General features: G+C 48.9%; 1 protein-coding gene across 5 annotated transcripts in view; it reads left to right on the forward strand.

Moving 5' to 3' along the window:
* Positions 1–25,362, forward strand: part of LOC125447018 (serine/threonine-protein kinase BRSK2-like) — a 183,179-nt gene that overhangs the window by 109,573 nt on the left and 48,244 nt on the right. For 3 of the 5 annotated variants that reach the window (XM_059640766.1, XM_059640767.1, XM_059640770.1), the window contains exons 3-5: positions 13,428–13,513; positions 18,442–18,582; positions 23,107–23,223. In XM_059640766.1, coding sequence (XP_059496749.1) covers positions 13,428–13,513; positions 18,442–18,582; positions 23,107–23,223 — 344 coding nt within the window. Of the gene's footprint in view, positions 1–13,427; positions 13,518–18,441; positions 18,583–23,106; positions 23,224–25,362 lie in introns of all 5 variants that reach the window. The other 2 variants (XM_059640769.1, XM_059640768.1) reach the window with 1 other exon arrangement.

Raw genomic sequence — 25,362 nt, forward strand, 5'->3', positions numbered from 1 at the left:
AATGTTTGGAGCAGAGGCAGGGCTGTGAGGGAAAGGCGTAAACATTGGCGGATCAAAAAAAACTGGCATGGGTGAAAAGGGCCACATGGACTCCACCAGGTAGTGAAAGAAATCCTGGTTCTGTGGATGTGTGTGCCCTCGCAGTGCACAGATTAGATGGCCACGTACAGCCCAGTGCATCAAGTGAGGGATGTTCTTCCTCCCTGAGCCCAGATTTGACTGGCTAGCCAGTCAAGTGAGCTTTGCAAACAAAGCCAGATTGTAGGTCAAGCAGCCTCCGTTTTTATTTAACCTGTTTTTTTCCCTAATCAACCTGTTTAGAGAAATTATTGCACACTCTGGTGCAGGTGAGATGTGAACCTGGGCCTCCAGATCCAGGGGTAGGGACACTACAGGTGTTCTACCAGAGCCCCCAAGCAGCCCCGTGTCAGTTGTTCACGTCTGGTTAACCCCATTATTAAGTTTATCAATGCCTTTATTTAGTGTTAAGGAGAAACAGGTGACAGCTAATAATTGTCTGAGTGCACAGGGGATTCCTATAGCATTGACGGGCCTGGAAGGAGCTGTAAGATGGAGTGGTCAATGAACTTTACCCGTTGGGCTGTTGTGGTGTAGGAGGACCAGGTTCAAGTCCCACCAGCTACAGTGATGTGTTCCAACATGTCAAAACAGGTCAATTTAAAAAAAATTGCCCCACCCACAATGGAAGATGTTCTGATTTTCTGTCCCATCTACTGGGTTTGGATCTAGAGTTCACATCAGAATGATAAACAGGAGGAAGGGACTGTGGCTGGTTTAACGACCTCACTTGATAACATAGAGATTTTTATGGTGCAGTGATAGTATTTCTATATGTGAGGTAGGAGGCCCGTGCTGAAGTCTCAGCTGCTCCAGAAATGTGTCATATCACATCTGAGCACAATGATTGAAGTATAAACATCGAGGGTGATCCAAGCATCACTGTTTGGACTGTTTGGATCAGATTTTCATTGTACATTTAGCTGCGGATTGATGATTGGAAGGCATAAGACCATAAGGTACAGGGGCAGAATTAGGCCATTCAGCCCATTGAGTCTGCTGTGCCATTCAATCATGGCTGATATGTTTCTCAATCTCCTCCCTTCGCACCATAACCCTTGATTCCCATACCAAGCAAGAAACTGTCTATCTCTGTCTTAAAGACACTCAATGATTTGGCCCTGTACAGCCCACTGCAGCACTAACATAGATTCATCACCCTTTGGCTGAAGACATTCCTCCTCAGGGTTGTCCCTTCACTCTGAAGCTGTGCCCTCAGGCCCTGGTCCCTCCTACGAGTGGAAACATCTTCTACACGTTCAGTCTATCCAGGCCTCTTGGTATTTTGTACATTTCAATCAGATTTCACCGTGTCCCCGCAACCAATCCTTCTAAACTCCATCGAGTACAGCCCCAGCTGCTCCACACATGACAAGCCATGCTTGTAAACCTCCTCTGAAACCCCTCCAAGGCCAGCACACCCTTCCTTAGACACACAGCACAAAACTGCTCACAATATTTCAAATGCTTCTGGAAGGTTCAGCACGGATTGTAGAGCGCGTACGAGGAGTGCAGTGTGGGTTTGGGAGACTCAGCAAGCCTCCTGCACCGCTCCTGTCCCCCACCTCCTAACACCAGCTTGTTAAACATCACGAGGATCCTGCTAAGGAGAAGGACGGGTAAGGCAAGAAGGGAATTTTCAAAATGGGAAGTGGGTACCCTTGGGTGCATGTCCGTGATTAGCTGGGGAGAGTGATGTTGTTCAGTGTGGATAAGGATCCCAAGGGAAGGAGAAGCTGGGGAGATGAAGTGGTTGGGAAAGTCTGGAAGAGTCAGTCGAGAGATGGCCTCATTAGGGGCATTTAAGCGGCTATTTGATAGGCATATGGATAATAGATGCCAGTATATAAAAGCGATGGTGGTGAGATAGACCTTAGGTTTCGGGTAAAAGTTTGGCACAACATCATGGGCCGAACGGCCTGCACTGTGCTGTACTGTTCTATGTACTATGTTCTATGTTCTGTAAACTGTTCCCGTTGGTGCAGAGATTGAGAACAAGAGCGAGTAGATTTCAAGTGAGGGGCAAAAGAAGCAATGGGGACACGAGGAGAAGGCTTCACGGTGCAGTGTGAGCGGCTGGGATATGGAGTGTGTGGTGGAGGTGACTGTAGTCAAGGAAGGAATGGGATTCCTGTTCGAAAAGGAGAACTCACAGGGAGAAGGTGGGGAGATGGTGCTGGATGCATTGCTCCTCCAGAGAACTAGCCAGACACGATGTGCTGATTGGCCCCACGCCATGCAACCACTCTGTGCGCAATGGAATGATTGAGACATGGAGCTGCGGCTACTTTCCCGTTGGCTATCTGCCTGCTTCTCTGCACGGCAATGAATACCTGTAGCCCGCGACGCCCAGCAAGGCAGTGGAGAGACATGTCATGGCCGCTTGTCTGCCTTCCAGCTTTGGATCCACTTTCACAACACGCCTGCCATTGCCGATTGGGTGTTGTAATTGCTTCTGGCCTAATTAGCTGAGGCTGGGTGTAATATACTGATGTGGATTGGTTCACGGAAGGGCAACAGAGGATACATCTGGATATGTACATGAATAGGAAAGGTCTGGAGGGATATAGGTCGAACGCAAGCAGGTGGGACTAGTTTAGTTTGGGAACATGGTCAGCATGGCCTGGTTGGACCGAAGGGTCTGTTTCCATGCAGTATGACTCTATGACTCTAATTGGGTACGGGCCTTGACCGGTAAAAGGATGCAAAGAGGCTTCAAGGGGATTTTGACCGACTGAGTGAATGTGCAAGAACTTGGTTGATGGAACATAATTGAAAATTCTGACAGGGAAATGTTTCCCTGGTTGGGAAGTTTAGCACAGGGATCAGAATCTCAGGACACAGAATAGACCACTCAAAACTGAGAATAGGAAAGATTTCTTCACAGAGTAGTGAATCTCTACTACAGAAAGCTATGGAGGCCGAGTCACTGAGCAGATTCAAAAAAAGAAATGGATAAATGTTTGGATTTGGGGAGGCAGTGGATTATGACATTGAGGTAGAAGATTAGCCATGATCATATTGAATGGCGGAATAGGGCCATATGGCACCATCTTGCTCCTCATTTCTATCATGTGAATAAGTGTGAGGCTTTTCTGTTTAATAGGAGTGATAGAGTAGCACAGAGTACTTTTTTTGTAAATGGTGAGAGATTGGGAAATGGTGATGTCCAAAGGGATTTGGGTGTCTTTGTCCATAAATCACTATAAGATAATCTCTAGATACAGCAAGTATTTAGGAAGATAAATGGCACATTGGCCTTTGTGGCAAGAGGATATGAGGACAGCAGTAAGGATGTCTTGCTTTATTTGTGTGGAGCCTTAGTGAGACAGCACCTGGACAATTATGTGCAGTCCCAGCCCCCTTACCTCAGGAAGGATACACTTGCCATAAAGAGGGAACACCCAAGATTTCCCAGATTAATTTCCTGGGGTTACCGGACTATCCAAGAGGGTGGATTGAGGAGACCACGGCCTGTATTTCCTGGAGTTTAGAAGAATGAAAAGTGATCTTATTGAAACAAAATTCTTTTACGTCTCAATAGGGCAGATGCGCAAAGGATGTTTTTGGCTTCTGGGGGTTGGGTTAGAACGTCTACAATCAGGAACATGGTTCCACATTAAAGAACATTGAGGACTGAGATAAAGATGAATTTCTGGACTTGGAGGATAGTGGCTATTTGGAATTCCGTAACTGAGAGGGATGTGGAGGCTCAGACATTAAATGGATTCAAGGTAGAAATTCATCATCGTCATCATGGAATCCCTACAGTGCAGGCGCAGGCCATTGGGACCATTGAATTTACTCCAACCGTCTGAAGAGCAAGCAAACACACCTGCCACATCCCCAACCCCCCACAACCTTATTCCCTCTAATTTTGCATTTCCCCCTGGCTAACCCCCCTAGTCTGTACATCCCTGGACACTACGGGGGCAATTTAGCACAGCCAATCCACCCTAACCTGCACAGCTTTGGACTGTGGGAGGAAACTGGAGCACCTGGAGGAAACCCACGTAGACATGGGGAGAATGTGCAAACTCCACATAGACAGAATTTCTGGGGATCATTGACATTGAAAGATGTGTGAGAATGCCATAGAGCAAGGTGATCAGAGTGATTTAGAATGGTGGAGCAGGCTCGAGGACCTATTCCTGCTCTCTAGTTTCTTGTTACCTTTGCGTTTGAAGATGGCATCATCAGGACTCGGGAATTACTCGGGTATTGGCTCCCGACTCCGGAATGAAAATTTGGCTGAACCTTGTGACTGGAGCCCTGGATGGATGCAGATCGGCGTCGAACGGGGGCAGGGGTTTTATCTCTTGTCCCCTCAGGCCTCTTGCCATCCATGGATGAGTTGGCATGGAACTGGACACCAAAACATGATGCTACATTCAGATGGTTTCATGGTGGGGTTGGGGGTGCGGTGGTTTGGGGACAGGACTTGGTTCTGGCTGCACTGTGCCCCTTTCCCCTTCATTCCTCAGTCTTGCTGTAGCAGCTGAATTTTTGGAACATAGCATATGGTCAGTGCTTGGAGCCTCAGCGTACAGCCTTCCCAAATACTGTGCTGTTCAGTTCTGACTAATTGTGCTGGCCACTGACTTTTGTTACTCAGGAGCAGGTGTAGGTCCCTTAAGCTTGCTCCATTGTTCAGTTAGATGATGGCTCCTCAACACCATTCACCATCTGGTGTCCTGCGTCAGCTCTTGCTCACAGTCATGGAGTTCAGAGCATTAACACTTCATGTGCAACACGTTTACGTGGTGACTGTCCCTCAGCCATTAGCTCACAAGAGGGGCACATTTGCGCATGACCCCACTGTGTCTACGGCCACTCACCTCGCCTTATATACTCGAGTATATGTGCAGTTAGGACAAGACAACAATCGAGCTTTAGGTTATGCGGAGAGAGATATACTAACCAGCTCCAACATGGGAGAATTGAAACATTGCTGCTGATCTTCAGCAGCATTATCATCACTGAATTCCCACCCACCACCCAACCACAGACCAGACACTGAACTGAACTAACCATATGAATGCAGCAGCTGCAAGGACAGGTCAGACGCGAGGCATTCAGTGGGAAAAAACTCACATCCTGACTCGCCAAAGTCTGTCCACCATCGACAAGGCATAAGTCAGGAGCGTGCTCCCCACTGGCCTGGAACGGCTGCAGCTCCAACAATGCCAGAGAAACGCGACGCCGTCCAGGACAAAGTGGACCAATGTCGGACAGGGCAGGAGTTTACCTCCTGGTTCCCTCAAGACTCTCGCCTTCCACGGATGAGTTGGGCGCCTGATGAACGACGCCGCATTCAAATGGTTTTATGAAGACGTATCTGGCACAAACATTCACCACCTTCTAGACAACGTCAGCAGCATGCACCATCTCAAAATGCACGGCAGGAACTCACCAAGACCCTTTGGATGGCACCTTTCAGACCCGCGACCTCTGCCATCCAGAACAACAAGGGGTAACTGAGGTGTGGGGACACCAACATCTCCCTGTTTCCCTCCGAAGCAGACACTGTCCTGACATGGAACGATAATGGCCATTCCCCCACTGTCGCGGACTCAAAATCCAGCAGCTCCCTTCCTAACAGGACTGTGGGTAACCCCGAAGGTGATTCACAGTGATTCATAACTACCACCTTTTCAAGGGCAGTTAGGGATGAACAACAGATGGTGGTCTAGCCAGAGATGCTCAAACCCTACCAATGGGTTGGTGAAGTACCCCGAGAGGAAAGGACAGCACTTCAACAGCATCTGACTGTCCCTTTGAATTCTAAAGCCCCACGACCTCCTAACTTCAACAACAAATAGTTTGCTTTTAGGTAGCAACTTTGCAGTGGCAGAAACGGCCCAGTGCATCCCATGGGAATCCGACAAAATTGGACACTGGGCCATTCAGTAAGGTCTTAGAAGCAGAAGTGACCAAAATCTTGGTCAGTATTACAGGTCACCTTAAAGGAGGGATGAGAGGTGGACAGGGAAGGTCGGAGGGTTTGGGTTACTGAAGATGCAGCCACCCCCTCCCTCAATTTTGTTTCCTTTCCTATGCCAATTCTGTTTTCTCTCTCACTTTCCTTTTGTGCTATACCTAGTGATACTTGAAAATGAATACATTGGCATCTAAGTTTGAAATCGTTGATCTCAACATTGTGTTTGGAAGACTGTAAACCTGATGGAAGGATGAGATGCTGTTGTTGAGCTTCATTGGAACTGCACAACAGGCTGGGAGGTCAGTGGGAGGAGCAAGACGGAGAATTAAAACTACAGGCAACCAGTAACGTGGAGCCTTTAAGAGAAAAAGCCTTAGGGGAACCAATGAGGCTATCACCATGGCAGTGCCTCAACCAATAGGGATCGACTTGCCAATCAATCAGCACCCTTTCTCACATAGGATCGATTGTTCAGGAGGTGAGATCCTTACTGCAGGATTGTTAGCTGAAATAACTCCATGGAGGCCAGCATCAGTCACCAGGTCACCCATTATTTACACAGACCAGCCAGATCAGAGCCAATCCCTAGAGTGAGGAGGATCCCTGAGACTCCAATTTCTGTCAGTCAGCCAGGATTCGCGCATTGGGGCTGGTAACCTGGGCCACTCAGGGGACTCATTCTTAATGAGATGTACCTGACCAACCCCTCATTCTAATCTCCACACCAGCTTTCCTATGTGTTGTCTTAGCTGCAGGGTTTTGTATGATCGATCTGACTCAATTCCTGGTCGATGGTTACCCCCAGGGTGTCGATAGTGTGTGGGATTCAGAGAAGGTCATGCCATTGGATGTCATGGGGAGGCTGATTAAATGTTGTCTTGTTGGAAATAGCTGTTACTTGTGAAGAAATCCAGAAGGGGGGCTTTGCTCAGCGATTTGGGTGGCTCAAAAGAAGAACAAAGCACCTCTAGAATCTGGAACTTCCTTTTCCAAAAGACTGATGTGAATCTACTGGGGACATTGATTTTTGTAGGGTAATGTAGTCAATGTTAAAACACTGAAAATAAGAGCAGGAGCAGACCATTTGGTCTCCCCAGGCATCCCACCCTGGTGATGACCTCCAACAACATCTTCCATCAGGCAGAAGATACAGAAGTTGCTGGAAAAGCTTTTTCTGAAGGAAAGAACAGAGTTAACATTTCGGATCCGGTGATCCTTCCTTCCTCAGAACTGATAGTGGCTGGGAAAATGTCAGTTTATATGCAGACAATAGGAAGAGGAATGGGGAAGGGAGTAAACAATAGGATAGAGAAAGACAATAGAATGTGAGGCTGGATGAACACAGCAGGCCAAGCAGCATCTCAGGAGCACAAAAGCTGACGTTTCGGGCCTAGACCCTTCATCAGAGAGGGGGATGGGGAGACGGAACTGGAATAAATAGGGAGAGAGGGGGAGGCGGTCCGAAGATGGAGAGTAAAGAAGATAGGTGGAGAGAGTATAGGTGGGGAGGTAGGGAGGGGATAGGTCAGTCCAGGGAAGACGGACAGGTCAAGGAGGTCGGATGAGGTTAGTAGGTAGATGGGGGTGCGGCTTGGGGTGGGAGGAAGGGATGGGTGAGCGGAAGAACCGGTTAGGGAGGCAGAGACAGGTTGGACTGGTTTTGGGATGCAGTGGGTGGGGGGGAAGAGCTGGGCTGGTTGTGTGGTGCAGTGGGGGGAGGGGACAAACTGGGCGGGTTGAGGGATGCAGTAGGGGAAGGGGAGATTTTGAAACTGGTGAAGTCCACATTGATACCATATGGCTGCAGGGTTCCCAGGCGGAATATGAGTTGCTGTTTCTGCAACCTTCGGGTGGCATCATTGTGGCAGTGCAGGAGGCCCATGATGGACATGTCATCAAGAGAATGGGAGGGGGAGTGGAAATGGTTTGCGACTGGGAGGTGCAGTTGTTTGTTGCGAACCGAGCGGAGGTATTCTGCAAAGCGGTCCCCAAGCCTCCGCTTGGTTTCCCCAATGTAGAGGAAGCCGCACCGGGTACAGTGGATGCAGTATACCACATTTGCAGATGTGCAGGTGAACCTCTGCTTAATGTGGAATGTCATCTTGGGGCCTGGGATAGGGGTGAGGGAGGAGGTGTGGGGACAAGTGTAGCATTTCCTGCGGTTGCAGGGGAAAGTGCTGGGTGTGGTGGGGTTGGAGGGCAGTGTGGAGCGAACAAGGGAGTCACGGAGAGAGTGGTCTCTCCGGAAAGCAGATAAGGGTGGGGATGGAAAAATGTCTTGGGTGGTGGGGTCGGAATGTAAATGGCGGAAGTGTCGGAGGATGATGCGTTGTATCCGGAGGTTGGTAGGTGGTGTGTGAACTTAGGAATCAGGACCGTTCTACTCTTTTTTAGTGAATCGGGGATTGTACTTGACTTTAGCCATAGGGAGAAGAGGCGGGGTAGACGAGTTTCCTCCTCCTCGTGCAGTGCTCTTATGTCCTGCAATTTCAGGCCGTCTGGCCCGGCGGCACTGTTCTCGTCTATCCCCTTGATGTCTGCTTCGACCTCCTCTACGTCTATGGGTTTCACACACCACCCTACCAACCTCCAGATACAACGCATCATCCTCCGACACTTCCGCCATTTACAATCCGACCCCACCACCCAAGACATTTTTCCATCCCCACCCCTGTCTGCTTTTCGGAGAGACCACTCTCTCCGTGACTCCCTTGTTCGCTCCACACTGCCCTCCAACCCCACCACACCCGGCACCTTCCCCTGCAACCGCAGGAAATGCTACACTTGTCCCCACACCTCCCCCCTCACCCCTATCCCAGGCCCCAAGATGACATTCCACATTAAGCAGAGGTTCACCTGCACATCTGCCAATGTGGTATACTGCATCTACTGTACCCGGTGCGGCTTCCTCTACATTGGGGAAACCAAGCGGAGGCTTGGGGACCGCTTTGCAGAACACCTCCGTTCGGTTCGCAACAAACAACTGCACCTCCCAGTCGCAAACCATTTCCACTCCCCCTCCCATTCTCTTGATGACATGTCCATCATGGGCCTCCTGCAGTGCCACAATGATGCCACCCGAAGGTTGCAGGAACAGCAACTCATATTCCGCCTGGGAACCCTGCAGCCATATGGTATCAATGTGGACTTCACCAGTTTCAAAATCTCCCCTTCCCCTACTGCATCCCTAAACCAGCCCAGTTCGTCCCCTCCCCCCACTGCACCACACAACCAGCCCAGCTCTTCCCCCCCACCCACTGCATCCCAAAACCAGTCCAACCTGTCTCTGCCTCCCTAACCGGTTCTTCCTCTCACCCATCCCTTCTTCCCACCCCAAGCCGCACCCCCAGCTACCTACTAACCGCATCCCACCTCCTTGACCTGTCCGTCTTCCCTGGACTGACCTATCCCCTCCCTACCTCCCCACCTATACTCTCTGCACCTATCTTCTTTACTCTCCATCTTCGGTCCGCCTCCCCCTCTCTCCCTATTTATTCCAGTTCCCTCTCCCCATCCCCCTCTCTGATGAAGGGTCTGGGCCCGAAACGTCAGCTTTTGTGCTCCTGAGATGCTGCTTGGCCTGCTGTGTTCATCCAGCCTCACATTTTATTATCTTGGAATTCTCCAGCATCTGCAGTTCCCATTATCTCGGTTAGAGAAAGACAGTTGGACAAACAAAGGAGTTGCTAACGATCAGGCTGGGAGGGTGAATAGTTGTTAATGGGGACTGTTAGTGACTAACAACAGGGGGTGTGTAATGGCAGGCTGTATGGTAACAAGGCCTGGTGTGTGGGTTGGGGAGGAGCTGGGACATGGGAGAGTTTAGGCCCTAAAATTATTGAACTCGACAGTGAGTCCGCAGAGCTGTAGGGTCCCCAAGTGGAAAATGTGGTTTGAGATAGCAGTAACTGCAGATGCTGGAGAATCTGAGATAACAAGGTGTACAGCTGGATGAACACAGCAGGCCAAGCAGCATCAGAGGAGCAGGAAAGCTGATGTTTCGGGCCTTTCTGAAGAAGGGCCCCAACCCGAAACGTCAGCTTTCGGGCCTAGACCCCTCTTTTGAAAATATGGTGTTGTTCCTCCAGCTTGCATTGGGCTTCGCTGGACACTGCAGCAAACCAGAAACAGATATTGGCCAGGGGACAGGGTGGCGTGTTAAAGTAGCAGGCAACAGGTAGTTCGGGTCTTTTTTGCAAGCAGAACGTGGATGCTCTGCAAATCAGTTACCAGTCTACACTTTGTTTCCCCAGTATAGAGGAGACCACACTGTGAGCAACAAGTGCAGTAGAATAGATGCTGGGAAGTGCAGGTGAAGTGTTGCTTCACCTGGAAGGTATGTTTGGGCCCTTAGATACTGCGGAGGGAGGAGGTAAATGGGCAGGTGTTGCACCTTTGCTGGTTACAGGGGAAGGTGCCGTGGTGTTGTAGGGGGATTGTTGGGTGTAAAGGAAGTGTAGACTGGGCTGTCCTGGAGGGATTGGTCCCTGCGGAAGGCGGATAAGGGAGGGGAGGGGAATATGTGTCCAGTGATGGCGTCTTGCTGGAGGTGGCGGAAATGGTGTCCAATGATCTTCTGGATGTGGATGCTGGAGGGAAGCCTGACGCAGGTACAGGCAGGTTGAGGAACAGCTTCTTTCCAGCCATTATCAGACCGTTAAATGGACTGTAACCTCAAATAATGTAACCTGCAGTGTAACCTGTATATCTCTTAGTCTTTTTGAAATGTCCATCCTTTGCTTGCTGTGATCTGCCTATACTGCTCATATGCAAAGCTTTTCACTGTACTTCGGTACGCGTGACATCAATATATGGTGATGGCTGATATTCAATTCCACTTTCCTACCCTGTGACCCTCGACTTCCTGAGAAGCTACACGTCTCTAGATCTCAAATGTAAACATCTTCAATGACTGAGAATCTACAGCCCTCTGCGATAGAGAATTCCAGAGATTCACCACGATCTGAGTGAATACATTTCTTTTTGTTATCTCAGTCCTAAATAATCAACTGTTTGCCCTGTGGCTTTTACTGATGGGGTGAGGCATCATAAGTAAGACCAGTACCTGCTGCCCATCTCTAATCACCCCCTGAACTTGTGAGGCCATTTCAGAGGGCAGTTCTGGGTCAGCCCCATTGCCATTGGTCTGGAGTCACATGTAGTCCAGACCAGGTAAGGATGGCAGATTTCCTCCCCTAAAGGACATCAGTGAACCAAATTTTTTTTTTATGACAATCAGTGGTAGTTTCATGGCCACTGTTACTGGGATTAGAGTCATAGCGATATACAGTACAGAAGCAGACCCTTCGGTCCAACTCGTCCATGCCGACCAGATATCCTGAATTAATCAGGTCCCATTTGCCAGCATTTGGCCCAAATCTCTCTAAAACCTTCCTGCTCGTGTACCCATCCAGATGCCTTTTAAATGTTGTAATTGTACCAGTTTCCACCATTTCCTTTGGCAGCTCATTCCATACACGCACCACCCTCTGTGTGAAAAAGTTGCCCCTTATGTCCCTTTTAAATCTTTCCCCCCCCCTCACCTTAAACCTACACCCTCTAGTTTTAAACTCTTGTGCTCTGGGGAAAAGACCTTGGCTATTCGTTCTATCCATGCCCCTCATGATGTTATAAACCTCTATAAGATCACCTCTCATCCTCCAACACTCTGAGGTAGAAGAGGACGACCTATTCTGCCTCTCCCGAAATCTCAAACCCTGTGACCCTGGCAACATCCTTGTAAATCTCTTCTGAACCCTTTCAAGCTCCACAACATCCTTAGCTTTCAAACCTGACTTTTTATCAATTGATTTTAAATTCTACCAGCTGTCCTGGTGAGATTCGAACCCACATTCCCAAGAACGTGAGCCTGAGCTAACAAAGTGTGAAGCTGGATGAACACAGCAGGCCAAGCAGCGTCTTAGGAGCACAAAAGCTGACATTTCGGGCCTAGACCCTTCATCAGAAAATGGGATGGGGAGAGGATTCTGAAATAAATAGGGAGAGAGGGGGAGGCAGACCGAAGATTTCACCAGCTTCAAAATCTCCCCTCCCCCCACTGCATCCCAAAACCAGCCCAGCTCGTCCCTGCCTCCCTAACCAGTTCTTCCTCTCACCTATCCCCTCCTCCCACCTCAAGCCACACCTCCATTTCCTACCTACTAACCTCATCCCGCCTCCTTGACCTGTCCCCTCCCTACCTCCCCACCTATACTCTCCTCGCCACCTATCTTCTCCTCTATCCATCTTCAGTCTGCCTCCCCCTCTCTCCCTATTTATTTCAGAACCCTCACCCCATTCCCCTCTCTGATGAAGGGTCTAGGCCTGAAACGTCAGCTTTTGTGCTCCTGAGATGCTGCTTGGCCTGCTGTGTTCATCCAGCTCTACACTTTGTTATCTCGGATTCTGCAGCATCTACAGTTCCCATTATCTCTGATCACAACATTAGCCTGAGTGTCTGGATAACTAGCCAGTGTGCCATCATCTCCCCTCATGGGAATTGTGTCCCATCTGTAGATTCCCCAAACTGGGGTAACAATCTCTGCGTCTGCACTCAGATAAAGGCTATGGATGCTCGAAATTCTGAAAGAAAACCAGAAATTGCTGGAGAAACTCAGCAGCTCTGTAACCACTGTTAGGTTTCAAGTTTGGTATGACCTCTCCAGAACACTTGCTAAGTTTCTACAGCCTTTCAGGGCTCACGGATTCAAGCTAAGTGGCAGAAGAGTTAAGGGGGATTTGAGGAAAAACTTGTTTTACACAGAGAGTGGTGGGTGCTTGGAATTCGCTGCCTGAGTTGGTGGTGGAGACAGAGACATAAACTCTTTTAAGAAGTACCTGGATCTGCACCATACATGCTGTAAGCTGCAGGGCTATGAGGCATGTGCGGGACGATGGGATTAGAAAGGGCATCTGGCTGTCTTTGCATAGGCACGGACAAGAGGGGCCAAATGGCCTCCTCTATATCATTTTTATGGTCTTGTGGCTATCTGTGTTTGTTTCTCTGTCTGTTCTGTTGAAGCCCTCTGGAAGTGTCCACGTTTCAGTGAGATCAGCTCTCACATTCCTGAGAGTATAAACCCAATTTGTTCAGCCTTTTGTCATCAGACCACCCCATCATTCCCTGGGAACACTGCCCGGGAACGATCTGGCGAATCTTCACCTTACTCTGTCTCCAAAAGAAGAATATTCCTCCCTCAATATGGAGATGAAAACTGCACTCAGTTCTCTGGGTGCAATCTCAAGATCAGATGAATTTGAGCCATAAATTGTCCCGGATGTAGTGGAAGGGGGAACAGGTCTGAAGTCTTGAGTGGCATTTCCTGTGACTATTTCTTTGTTGACAGCTGGCACTGACACTGCCTCCTGCCGCTAGGATTGGGTATAACAGGTCTTTTCCTCCCTACAGGTGGAGCGGGAGATTGCCATCCTGAAGCTGATCGAGCACCCTCATGTTCTGAAGCTCCATGATGTATACGAAAATAAGAAATATTTGTAGGTATTATATTTTTGGCTTGTTTTACGGGGTGTGCACATGCTCGGTCGCCCTCCGAGCACATTAGAGTGTACCTCCGAACGGTTCAGAGAATAAAGTTGGTTTCGCTCAGTGTTAAATCCAGGGAGTGGTGTACAAGATGCTCAATGTCTTGGAGTCAGGAGATTGTGGGTTCCAGGCCGACTGTGGAGACGTTTGTGACACTGAGGGTGTGCAACACTGTCAGAGGTGCAGCCTTCCAGTGTGATATTAAACTGAGGCCCTTAGGATCCTGTAAATATGTTCATTTTCGTACACTGTTTTGGGTGTTTGATTTCCTCCCCCGAAGGGCACTCATGAACCAGATAGAACAATCTGGAAGTTTTAATTATTATTGAAGAGATTATTTTATTTCTGAGGGACAAACTCGATGATACTTCAAATGAACATACTGGAGCTCCATTTTTTAAGTGCATAAGGCAGAACTGACCAGTATGTCTCATTTCCTAGTTTTTAACATGTTCTTCTGGGTCAGTATAAATGCCCTAGTCATCCTGGTACGATTCAAACTCAAATACCTGGAACGTGAGCCAAAGTTTTTTTTATTATCTCGTCATGGGATGTGGGCATCACCAGTTAGGCCAGCATTTATTACCCAGAGGTAAGAGTCAACCACATTGGTGTGGGTCTGGAGTCATATGTAGGCCAGACCAGGTAAGGATGGCACTCCTTCTCCCTCAAGAACATTTCATGCACGAGATAGATTTTTCCCAAGAATCAATAATGGATTCAAGGTCATCATCAGATTCTTAATTCCAGATTTTTAAAAAAAATTGAATTCAAATTCCACCATTTGCCATAATTCAAACCCAGGCGCCCAGAACATGATTTGGGTCTCTGGATTAACAGTCCAGAGATAATACCACTAGGCTATCACCCTCTCCAGCTTGGTTATAAGGCCAGTGAACCTTGCCACTGCACTACCATCCCTCACTTACTGCTTGGACTTATGGAGAATGGGGAGGAGATGTTCAGCCTGGTGCTGTGGGCACTATGAGTCCCTCAGTCACTCTCATTCAGGACAAATTATTACCACTAAGGTTTGTGAGAGCTTGCTGTGTACAGATTTGCGGTAATGTGTCCTGCTTGACCTATCAGAGTCTGTCCCACTTCCAGAGCACTTGACTGCCTCTCATGCCCTGAGGTTGTGGAAAGCATTAGCTGAATACAGTTGGATTTCTGTCTCTTCAGTTGGCAGGTACAGGAGAGTTTGACACAAAATATTCCTCTATGCTAGTCCATTGTGCAGTAAGTATTCAATTGAAATTGCCCCCAAACCCAATCCACTGTGAGTCAGGGGAGCTGAAATTCCATCCAAATAGCCCAGGCTGCATTTAAATACGAGGTCAATGAGAGAGCCTGTAAAACTGCTTCAACCTCACCTCTTCCAGTTTAATTAAAGCATTTAACTTTTATTGACAGTAACGTTGAATGTTCTTGGGACTCTGTATGATTTCCTGCCTCGTGTTCTGTTTGTCTCTATCAGGATTTTGTGTTTGGAGTTGATTCATCTATATCAAATTATCAGCTCTTAACTTTTAAGAGGGAATTTTCTTCCTGCTACCTTCTTCCTTTTTTCCATTATCCTTTCTTTCTTCCCATTGTCCTTCTCTGCCTCCGTCTATCCCACCCTTCTCCTCTGTACTTCCCTCCTTTTCTTTATCCAACCCTTCCTCTGATATGTTCCCTCCTTGTGACCCTCGAGCAGCCCTCCCTCTCTCTGTCCATTCCTTTTATCCCACACTCTCTCCTCTCTATCTCTCTCTCCACCCCCCCATACCTCCCTATATCTTTCCTTAACCTTCTCTTTGTCTTCCATTCTCTCTTCTCTCTCTCTTACGCCTTTCTTTCTCTCTGGTTTCCATTTCTTGTCTCTCTCACTTATGCCTTTCTTTCTCTCTCTCTCATTCCTTCCCTGCCACTCTTGCAGGATCAAAGGCATGGATTGTGTGCTGGTGGACTTGATATGAAACTAAAAAGGTTCATTGCGTTAAGTTTCCAATTTCGGATGAACTTTTCGCAGCAAGTTAATGTTCCCAGTAGAAATATAAATCACCTGAAACATGAATGTTGTCCCTTCAGATTGTTAGACTGCAGTTCTGCAAAAAGTTCATCCGAAATTGGAACTAGCTGCCACACTCCTGAAAGCAATGGCCTCTTCTGTTAAGGGTCACTGGCTATTCACTGCTGTGTACCGCAACGGCCTGTCCAGATATCCTCATGTGTCTCAGCACATCCTTGGTATGACTGGCTTCAACTCAGAGGAATGTCAAGAAGCTACAGACAATGACTCTGAGGTCAGAAGTGAAAATTCAATGGAGGTGAAAGCTCAGGCTTAAGCTATGCTCCCCTCTGTGGTCACATGGGCTCATTTGCAGAGGATGCCCAATTGACTGGGTGGCAGATTGACACCACGGCTGTAGCCCCTTAGCAAAAACCAGCACCGTTAAGAGAGGGCAGTTCAAAGGAAAAGAAAGAATGGAGAGAGAGAGATCAGAGATAATGGGAACTGCAGATGCTGGAGATTCCAAGATAATAAAATGTGAGGCTGGATGAACACAGCAGGCCAAGCAGCATCTCAGGAGCACAAAAGCTGACGTTTCGGGCCTAGACCCTTCATCAGAGAGGGGGATGGGGGGAGGGAACTGGAATAAATAGGGAGAGAGGGGGAGGCGGACCGAAGATGGAGAGTAAAGAAGATAGGTGGAGAAGGTGTGGGTGGGGAGGTAGGGAGGGGATAGGTCAGTCCAGGGAAGACGGACAGGTCAAGGAGGTGGGATGAGGTTAGTAGGTAGCTGGGGGTGCGGCTTGGGGTGGGAGGAAGGGATGGGTGAGAGGAAGAACCGGTTAGGGAGGCAGAGACAGGTTGGACTGGTTTTGGGATGCAGTGGGTGGGGGGGAAGAGCTGGGCTGGTTGTGTGGTGCAGTGGGGGGAGGGGATGAACTGGGCTGGTTTAGGGATGCAGTGGGGGAAGGGGAGATTTTGAAACTGGTGAAGTCCACATTGATACCATATGGCTGCAGGGTTCCCAGGCGGAATATGAGTTGCTGTTCCTGCAACCTTCGGGTGGCATCATTGTGGCAGTGCAGGAGGCCCATGATGGACATGTCATCAAGAGAATGGGAGGGGGAGTGGAAATGGTTTGCGACTGGGAGGTGCAGTTGTTTGTTGCGAACTGAGCGGAGGTGTTCTGCAAAGCGGTCCCCAAGCCTCCGCTTGGTTTCCCCAATGTAGAGGAAGCCGCACCGGGTACAGTGGATGCAGTATACCACATTGGCAGATGTGCAGGTGAACCTCTGCTTAATGTGGAATGTCATCTTGGGGCCTGGGATGGGGGTGAGGGAGGAGGTGTGGGGACAAGTGTAGCATTTCCTGCGGTTGCAGGGGAAGGTGCCGGGTGTGGTGGGGTTGGAGGGCAGTGTGGAGCGAACAAGGGAGTCACGGAGAGAGTGGTCTCTCCGAAAAGCAGACAGGGGTGGGGATGGAAAAATGTCTTGGGTGGTGGGGTCGGATTGTAAATGGCGGAAATGTCGGAGGATAATGCGTTGTATCCGGAGGTTGGTAGGGTGGTGTGTGAGAACGAGGGGGATCCTCTTGGGGCGGTTGTGGCGGGGGCGGGGTGTGAGGGATGTGTCGCGGGAAATGCGGGAGACGCGGTCAAGGGCGTTCTCAATCACCGTGGGGGGGAAGTTGCGGTCCTTAAAGAACTTGGACATCTGGGATGTGCGGGAGTGGAATGTCTTATCGTGGGAGCAGATGCGGCGGAGGCGGAGGAATTGGGAATAGGGGATGGAATTTTTGCAGGAGGGTGGGTGGGAGGAGGTGTATTCTAGGTAGCTGTGGGAGTCGGTGGGCTTGAAATGGACATCAGTTACAAGCTGGTTGCCTGAGATGGAGACTGAGAGGTCCAGGAAGGTGAGGGATGTGCTGGAGATGGCCCAGGTGAACTGAAGGTTGGGGTGGAAGGTGTTGGTGAAGTGGATGAACTGTTCGAGCTCCTCTGGGGAGCAAGAGGCGGCGCCGATACAGTCATCAATGTACCGGAGGAAGAGGTGGGGTTTGGGGCCTGTGTAGGTGCGGAAGATGGACTGTTCCACGTAACCTACAAAGAGGCAGGCATAGCTGGGGCCCATGCGGGTGCCCATGGCCACCCCCTTAGTCTGTAGGAAGTGGGAGGAGTCAAAAGAGAAGTTGTTGAGTGTGAGGACGAGTTCCGCTAGGCGGATGAGAGTGTCGGTGGAGGGGGCCTGGTCGGGCCTGCGGGACAGGAAGAAGCGGAGGGCCTTGAGGCCATCTCCATGCGGAATGCAGGTGTACAGGGACTGGACGTCCATGGTGAATATGAGGTGTTGGGGGCCAGGGAATTGGAAGTCCTGGAGGAGGTGGAGGGCGTGGGTGGTGTCACGGACAAGAATGGATTTGCATAATTTTCCAGGAGAAACCAGTAAAAGAATTCAGATTGGCACCTTCACTTCCAAATTTTTTTTTTCCTCTTTTCTTCCCCCTTTGGTGCAGGGGCCTGGTGACAGGCTTGTCAATGCTATCGTCGCTAAGGGCCGTCATTACCAGGACATGGAGAGATAGGCCTCCACAGTGTGTTGCTAACAGCTGTAGGAGCAATGGAGCCAGAGGCCTAGTGTGTTTAAATACTAAGACTCACTGATACAGGAACCTTGAGAGAGGCCTTTGAGTATATTGCTAAGGGCCACTGACACAGAGGGTGCTAAATGTGGGTCCTAAATGAAGGATCTCTCGTTTAAGGGCCACTGGTGCTAGGAGTCGATCTGGAGTTCAATCCTTAGTTAGTAAAAAGCATTTGAGGTGACTATCTTTGCAAGGTGTCGAGCCCTGTTTTCAGTTTCATTGAATTTTCCTTCCTACTTTCAGGTACTTAGTGTTAGAACATGTGTCCGGAGGGGAACTGTTTGATTACCTTGTCAAGAAGGGGAGATTGACACCAAAAGAAGCTCGCAAATTCTTCCGACAAATTCTATCCGCACTGGATTTCTGTCACAGTCATTCGATATGGTAAGGAGCCATTTCTATCATTGGAAAGCTGCCCCCCTGCAATTTTTCTCCCTGTGAGGGTCTGACTCTGGCTGGGCCCTAGGGTCCTTCTCCCCATCTCTCCTGAAGGCACTGGTTCAAGGCTGTTAAATTGTTACTCAGCCCCTGACCACAAACATTGAGTGAGACATCAGTTATACATCTGTGGTCAAGGTCGCATTTATTATACAACACAGTTTTCCCTCGGGGCATTCACACATACTGTAGACCTTATGAGTATAGGAGTTTGGACGTCATGTTGAGGTTGTACAGGACATTGGTGAGGCCTCTTCTGGAAAGCTGTGACCAGCTCAGGTTGCCCTGTCATAGGGAAGGATATTATTAAGCTGGGAATGTTTTTGAAGAAATTTACCGGAATGTTGCCAGGAATGGAGCATTTGAATTATAAGGGGTTTTTTACACTGAAAGGTAGTAAGTTGAGGGGTGATCTTACAGAAATTTATAAAATCATGAGGTGTGTAGATACAGTGAATGGCAGCTGTCATTCTCCAGGGTGGGGCATTTCAAGACTAGGGGCCATATTTTGAAGGTGAGAGGAGAAATATTTTTAAAAAGATGTGAGGGGCAGTTTTTTTACACAGAGTGGCTCATGTGTGGAATGAACTGACAGAAGAAGTGGTGGACGTGGGTACAGTTACAATGTTTAAAAGACATTTGGATAAATACGTGAATAAGAAATGTTTGGGGAGGTATGGGCCAAAAGCAGGCAGGTGGGACTGGTTTAGTTTGGGATTATGGTCAGCATGGACTGGTTGGACTGAAGGGTCTGTATGACTCCAAGACTTGTTTTCTTAAGTTCTTATCACTAGCCAGGCCAGCGTTTATTGCCCAGAGGGCAGCTGAGAGTCGCCTACATTGCTTTGCTCTGGAGTCACATGGAGACCAGACCAGGTAAGGTTGGCAGATTTCCTACTGTAAAGGGCCATAGTGAACTAGATGGGCTTGTAAAAAGTATGGATGCTAATGGCTAGTCTTTTAAACAAAAAGAAATTCCTGATTTTATATTGTCTTCAAATTTCAGCAGCTGCCCATGGTGGGATTTGAACCAGTGCCTCCAGAATGTTATCCTGGAATTTGGATTATTAACCCATTGATACTACCACCACAGGAAGGCTTCCTTCTGAAATGCTGTAGAGTATGGTGCCCAATTTTGGATTCCTGACATTTAGAAAGGACATAGAAAATATTGATTAGCATGCTTCTAGGGATGAGGAACTTGCATTACTGGGACATGAGGAGATGCAGGGAATGCTTCCCTAGGTGCCCTTTGGAAGAAGCAACACGGTGGCTTGGTGTTTAGTGCCAGGGACCTGGATGATTCCACCCTCGGGCGACTGTCTGTGTCGAGTTTGCACATTCTCCCTGTGTCTTGCATGAATTTCCTCCCGCATTCCAAAGATGTGCAGGTTAAGTGGATTGGCCATGCGAAATTCCCTTAAGGGACGTGCAGGCTAGGTGAATTAGCCATGGGAAGTGCAAGGTAACTGGGAATTGGTGAGGAGCAGGGAATGCTTTTCAGAGGGCCAGTGTGGATTCAATGCTTCCACACTGTGGGGACCCTGTGAAAGAAGTTGGAGAGGAGATGGACAAGATAGATACCGAGAGGGGTCTTTGCTGGAGAGATAGGAGCAGGGTTGAGAACAGGGGTTTGTTGGCGTGGTGCCTGAAAGAGTCTAAGCGAAAGTGAGAAATTGCCTCACTTTTTTGACTGGCGTGGATCTGGAATGCCCTGGAGAGCAGTGAAGGCAGATTCAATGGTGACTTTAGTAAAAGAATTGGATAATTATGTGCAGAGTAAAGAGGTGCAGGGCTACGGGGAAAAGGGTACTGGAGTGGGACTGAGCTTGCAGAGACCTGGCATGGGAACAGCAGGCTGAATGGCCTCCTGCTGGACTGTGACAATTCCATGAGTTTTGCTGCCCACAGGCTGGGAGTAACAGGAATCTCCCAATATCCTGAGGCTTCTCAATAGCAGTGAACAGCCGTAATGGACATGGCTGTTAAACAGCAGCTCTGGAACAATCCTTCATTCTAGTCACAGCCACTGATCCCGGGAGTAATTACGTTGCAGGAACAGTGTAATCACATTTCTGATGGGACAGGAGTGTCAGTGCGGGGCTGGGTGATGGATGGAGCTGTATTTCAATTGAGGACTTGCGCAGGTCGGAGACTTGGAGCCCCACAATCTGTTTGAATTCACTACTCGTGCCATGCAATCAAACCAGCGTAGAAACAACAGCAACCCAGGGCTAACCCTGAGTGTGCTGCCCGCAGTTTGATTAGAGGCGTTCAGAATTACAATCAAGGATGGGGAGAGAGGGAGGGTGTGTTTCCACAGGCAGCAGGTGGAGTAACCATAGAAAACAGGTCTGAAATAATTGGCGAAAGGACCAGAGGGGAGATGAGGTTGAGTTATTTTTAACACACTGTGTTGTTGTGATCTGAAAGGTACTGCTGTGAGGCTGGCCCGAGTGTCTATCTGCTCCTGATAACTTCCTTCAGTTCTTAGTTACCTCTCCACTCAACCATTCAAATGATTTGATTTGGTTTATTGTTGACACCTGTACTGAGGTACAGGCAGACAGTACTGTATAAATGCATCAGAGTAACAGAACAGAGTACATGATACAGTGTTACAGCTGCCTGAGAAGGTGCAGAGGGAGATCAACATTAACATTAAAAAGGTCCATTCAATAGTCTGATAATAGCGGTGAAGAAGCTGTTCTTGAATCTGTTCGTACATGTATTCAAACTTTTATATCTCCTGCCTGACAGAAGAGGGTGAAAGAGAGTATACCTGGGAAGGGAGGGGTCTTAGATGATGTTGGCTGCTTTCCTGAGGTGGTGGGAAGTGTAGATGGGGTCAATGGATGGGAGTCTGGTTTGTGTGCTGGACTGGGCCGCGTTCACAACTCTCTGTAGTTTCTTGTAGTCTTCGGCACAGCAGTTGCCATATCACGGTGCGATGTGTCCAAATATGATACTTTCTACGGTGCATCGCTAGAAATTTGTAAGCGTCTTTATGGACATGCTGAATTTGCTTAGCCTCCTGAGGAAGTCGAGGTGTTGTTGTGGGCAGAATCGTGCTGATGCTAGAAATCTGAAACAAACACAGTGAATGCTGGCGAAACCCAGCAGGTCTGGCAGTATCTACGGGTAGAGAAACAGAATTAACGTTTCCAGTCTGGTTTCGATTGTTTCTGTCTCAACAGATGATGCCACACTTGCTGAGTTTGTTCAGTTTATTCCAATGCCCTCCTAGCTGATCACCAACTTTACAGTCTCCATAAACTTGAGGCTATCCGCCCTGCACGCCATCTCACTCGCTCACTTAGATACACACACACACGCGCACACACACACTCATACAGCTGTACAGCATGGCAACTGACCCTTCGGTTCAACTTGCACACATTCAGGCATGCATAACACAGACACATATGTACACACACAAGTGTGCTCACTTACACTCTCTCACATGCAGACACAAACACAAGCACACACTCACAGACACACGTACTCATTCACACACACACACACTCACACACACATTCACTCAGACCACATGCATTCACTCGTGCTCACTCACACACGCACACTGACACAGACAAACTTACACACGCACACTTCTCTGCCTCTTTACCTCTCTTTCCTCCTTTAAGACACTATTTAAAATTAACCTCTTGGGCCAAACCTCTGTCAGACCTAATGTAACTTCATGTAAGACTTTGTTTTCGAGTCAGTCCTGTGAAGGACCTTGGGATGTTTCATGATGGTGTACGCACTGCTGAGATACAATTTGCTGTCATTCAGGAGGGAATTAGGTTGTGCAGGCTAGGTAGGTTAGCCATGGGAAATACAGGGGTTCCAGGGACAGGGTAGCAGGGAGGGTCTGAGTAGTATGCTCCTAGGAGGGTTGGTACAGACTCGATGGGCTGAATGGCCTGCTTCCGCGCTGTATTCTAACGAAATTCTAATCGCAAACTAAACCAGTCGAACTTGCTTGCATTCAGCTGGTATTCCTCCAAACCTTTCCTATTCAAACATTTGCCTGTTCAAATGTCTTTTAAATATTGTCATTACACCTGCAGCTACTGCCTCCTCTGGCAGCTCATCCCACATACAAGCCACCCTTTGTGTGAAAAAAGTCGTCTGTCGTGTCCTTTTTAAATCTTTCTCCTCTCACTTTAAAAATATACTCCCCCCTCCCAAGTTTTGGACTCGCCCACACTGTGGAAAAGCCCTTTGCCATTTACCTCATCCATTCCCCTTGTGATTTTATAAACCTCTATGTCCTGGCAACATCCTGGTAAATCTTTTCTGAACCCTCTCTAATTTAATAATTATCTTTCCTACAAACGGTGCTCCAGAGAGAGGCCTCTCCAATGCTGCAGTGTGATGGCGGCAAGGCCCGATATCTGGTCACCCACGGGGCCCCGGTGATCGATAGATTTTAACTTTTCCGCTTCCCCCACTGCCCTGCAGCCACAGAGACCTGAAGCCAGAGAACTTACTCCTGGACGAGAAGAACAACATTCGCATAGCGGATTTCGGAATGGCTTCCCTGCAGGTCGGCGACAGCCTCCTGGAGACCAGCTGCGGGTAAGGCGGCCCGTCCCTCAACACGCTTCGCGTTCCGTGTCCCCCACCTCCGCTGCCGCGCACTCAGGCCAATGTGTTTAGCCCACAACTGACACTGGCCAGCACAGTCTGCTGGCGCCGTGCTGCTTGCAGGATCTTGCTGTGCGCTGATCGGTTGCTGTGACGACCTGTTTGAGGGTTGAAGGGGGGTGCGGATCTCCTTTGCTGCTTAATGCTGTTGTTTGGGATGGCCTGTATAAACGCTGCGCCTCCCATTCCTTTCACCTGTGAATGTCTGCTCAATTGGCTGCACACTGGTGGTTGGAGCTTTTCCTCCTGTGTTCAGCGGGGGCTCTATCTGGGATTGAGATTTCCAGGGAGGGTTTGAACCCTGATATCTCCCCCAGGTGACCCTCCATCGCCTGGAACTCCTTTGACCCTGCTGCACCGGAGCTCAGAGGTAATCTCCAAGGATAACTCCAGACTAAAATCCGAAAGAACTGCGGACGCTGTAAATCAGCAACAAGAAGCAGAAGCTGCTGGAAAAGCTCAGCGGGTCTGGCAGCATCTGTGAAATGAAATCAGAGTTAACGTTTCGGGTCCGGTGACCCTTCCTCAGAACTTCCTCTGAGGTAGAGTCACCGGACCTGAAACGCTAACTCTGTTTTTTCCTTCACAGACGCTGCCAGACCCACTGAGCTTTTCCAGCAACTTCCTGTTTTTGTTCTGAGGATAACACCCTTGTCTGCAAGCTGTCAGTGCCCAAAGCACGAACAACAAAGACTTGCATTTGTATAGTGTCTTTCTCCACCCCGCCCAACAATGTCCCAAAACACTTTTAACAAAATGACGTGTTCGCTCCCCCCCCACCTCACCACCAAAGTGTTGTCACCCTCTTCATGTAGGAAGCACAATGGCTGGTAGTTGACATGGCATGCCCACCCCCCCCCCCCCCACCCCATCCCCATAAACAGCAAAGGAAGATCATCAGTCTGGTCTATTTGATATTCCTACATGGAAAAAGTTCCTCTGCTCATCTCTGAAAGCGTGCCACAGACAGACAGGCAGCAGAATGGACGACAGCGCTCCGCTCCGGTCTGTGGAGTGGGTATTCGACATAGCTGCACCCCGGCTGCTATCCTGTCATCAAGATGCACTTTATTGACGTGTGCACAGTACACAGGCTCTGACCAGCCCCCTACAGTGAGGAGACTCTCTGAACCTCCTGTTCTTCAGCCAGGGCTCCCTGATTGGATCAGATTAACAGCCCCTATCAGGAACTCATATTTTATGAGATCCACCCAACTGACCCTGATACCATGACTACAGCATTGAACTGCAGACTCTGAGCTAAGAGTGTCACTCAGTGTGGTGAAGCACCTTGGGATTTATTTCTTATGTTGAAAGGTGCTGGATGTCGATAAAAGCACGAGAAATAAAGCCAGGAGTAGGCCATTTGGCCCCTCGTTTCTGACCGGCCATTCAGTAAGATCAAGGCTCAACATGATTGTGGTCTCAAGTCCACTTTGATGGCCCCTCCAACTCCCCGTCCAAATCCATGACTCCTTCAGCAATCCAAATCCCCTCCGCCTTAAATAATCTGCTCTGTTACTTTGGAGGGACAGAGTTCCAAGCATTCAGAGCCCGGCGAGAGAAGAAATTCCTTCTTGTTTTGAAACTGCTCCTCCAGGACGAGATTTCCCCTAAAAGGGAAACATAACCTTGACAACTACCCTGTCAACACCCACCAACTCCCCCCAGAATCTTATTTGTTTCAATCAGATCACCTCACGCTCTTCCAAACTCCAATGAGCTTGGAACAAAAAACAGAAGCTGCTGGACAAGCTCAGCAGGTCTGGCGGCATCTGTGAAGAAAATAAAATCAGAGTTAACGTTTCAGGTCCAGTGACCCTTCCTCAGACCGACCCCTCGTCCAATGAGTTTGGGTTCTAGTGACTTGACTTCTCCCCACCAGTTGGTGTTTGTGAGGGGTAAACTGGTTGGCGTTATCGGCACATTCCCATTCATATCCCAGGAATTAGCCCGGGTGGGCCTTCTCCGCACTGCTTTTGAGGGGCGCTCCTTTGATAAGGAGAGTAGAACAGGACACGGTATTCCCACTTGGCACCTCGCCGAAGTTCTTGTAGCTGGAGCAATTCT

Source organism: Stegostoma tigrinum, chromosome 38 (assembly GCF_030684315.1).
Source record: "Stegostoma tigrinum isolate sSteTig4 chromosome 38, sSteTig4.hap1, whole genome shotgun sequence".
NCBI lineage: Eukaryota > Metazoa > Chordata > Chondrichthyes > Orectolobiformes > Stegostomatidae > Stegostoma > Stegostoma tigrinum.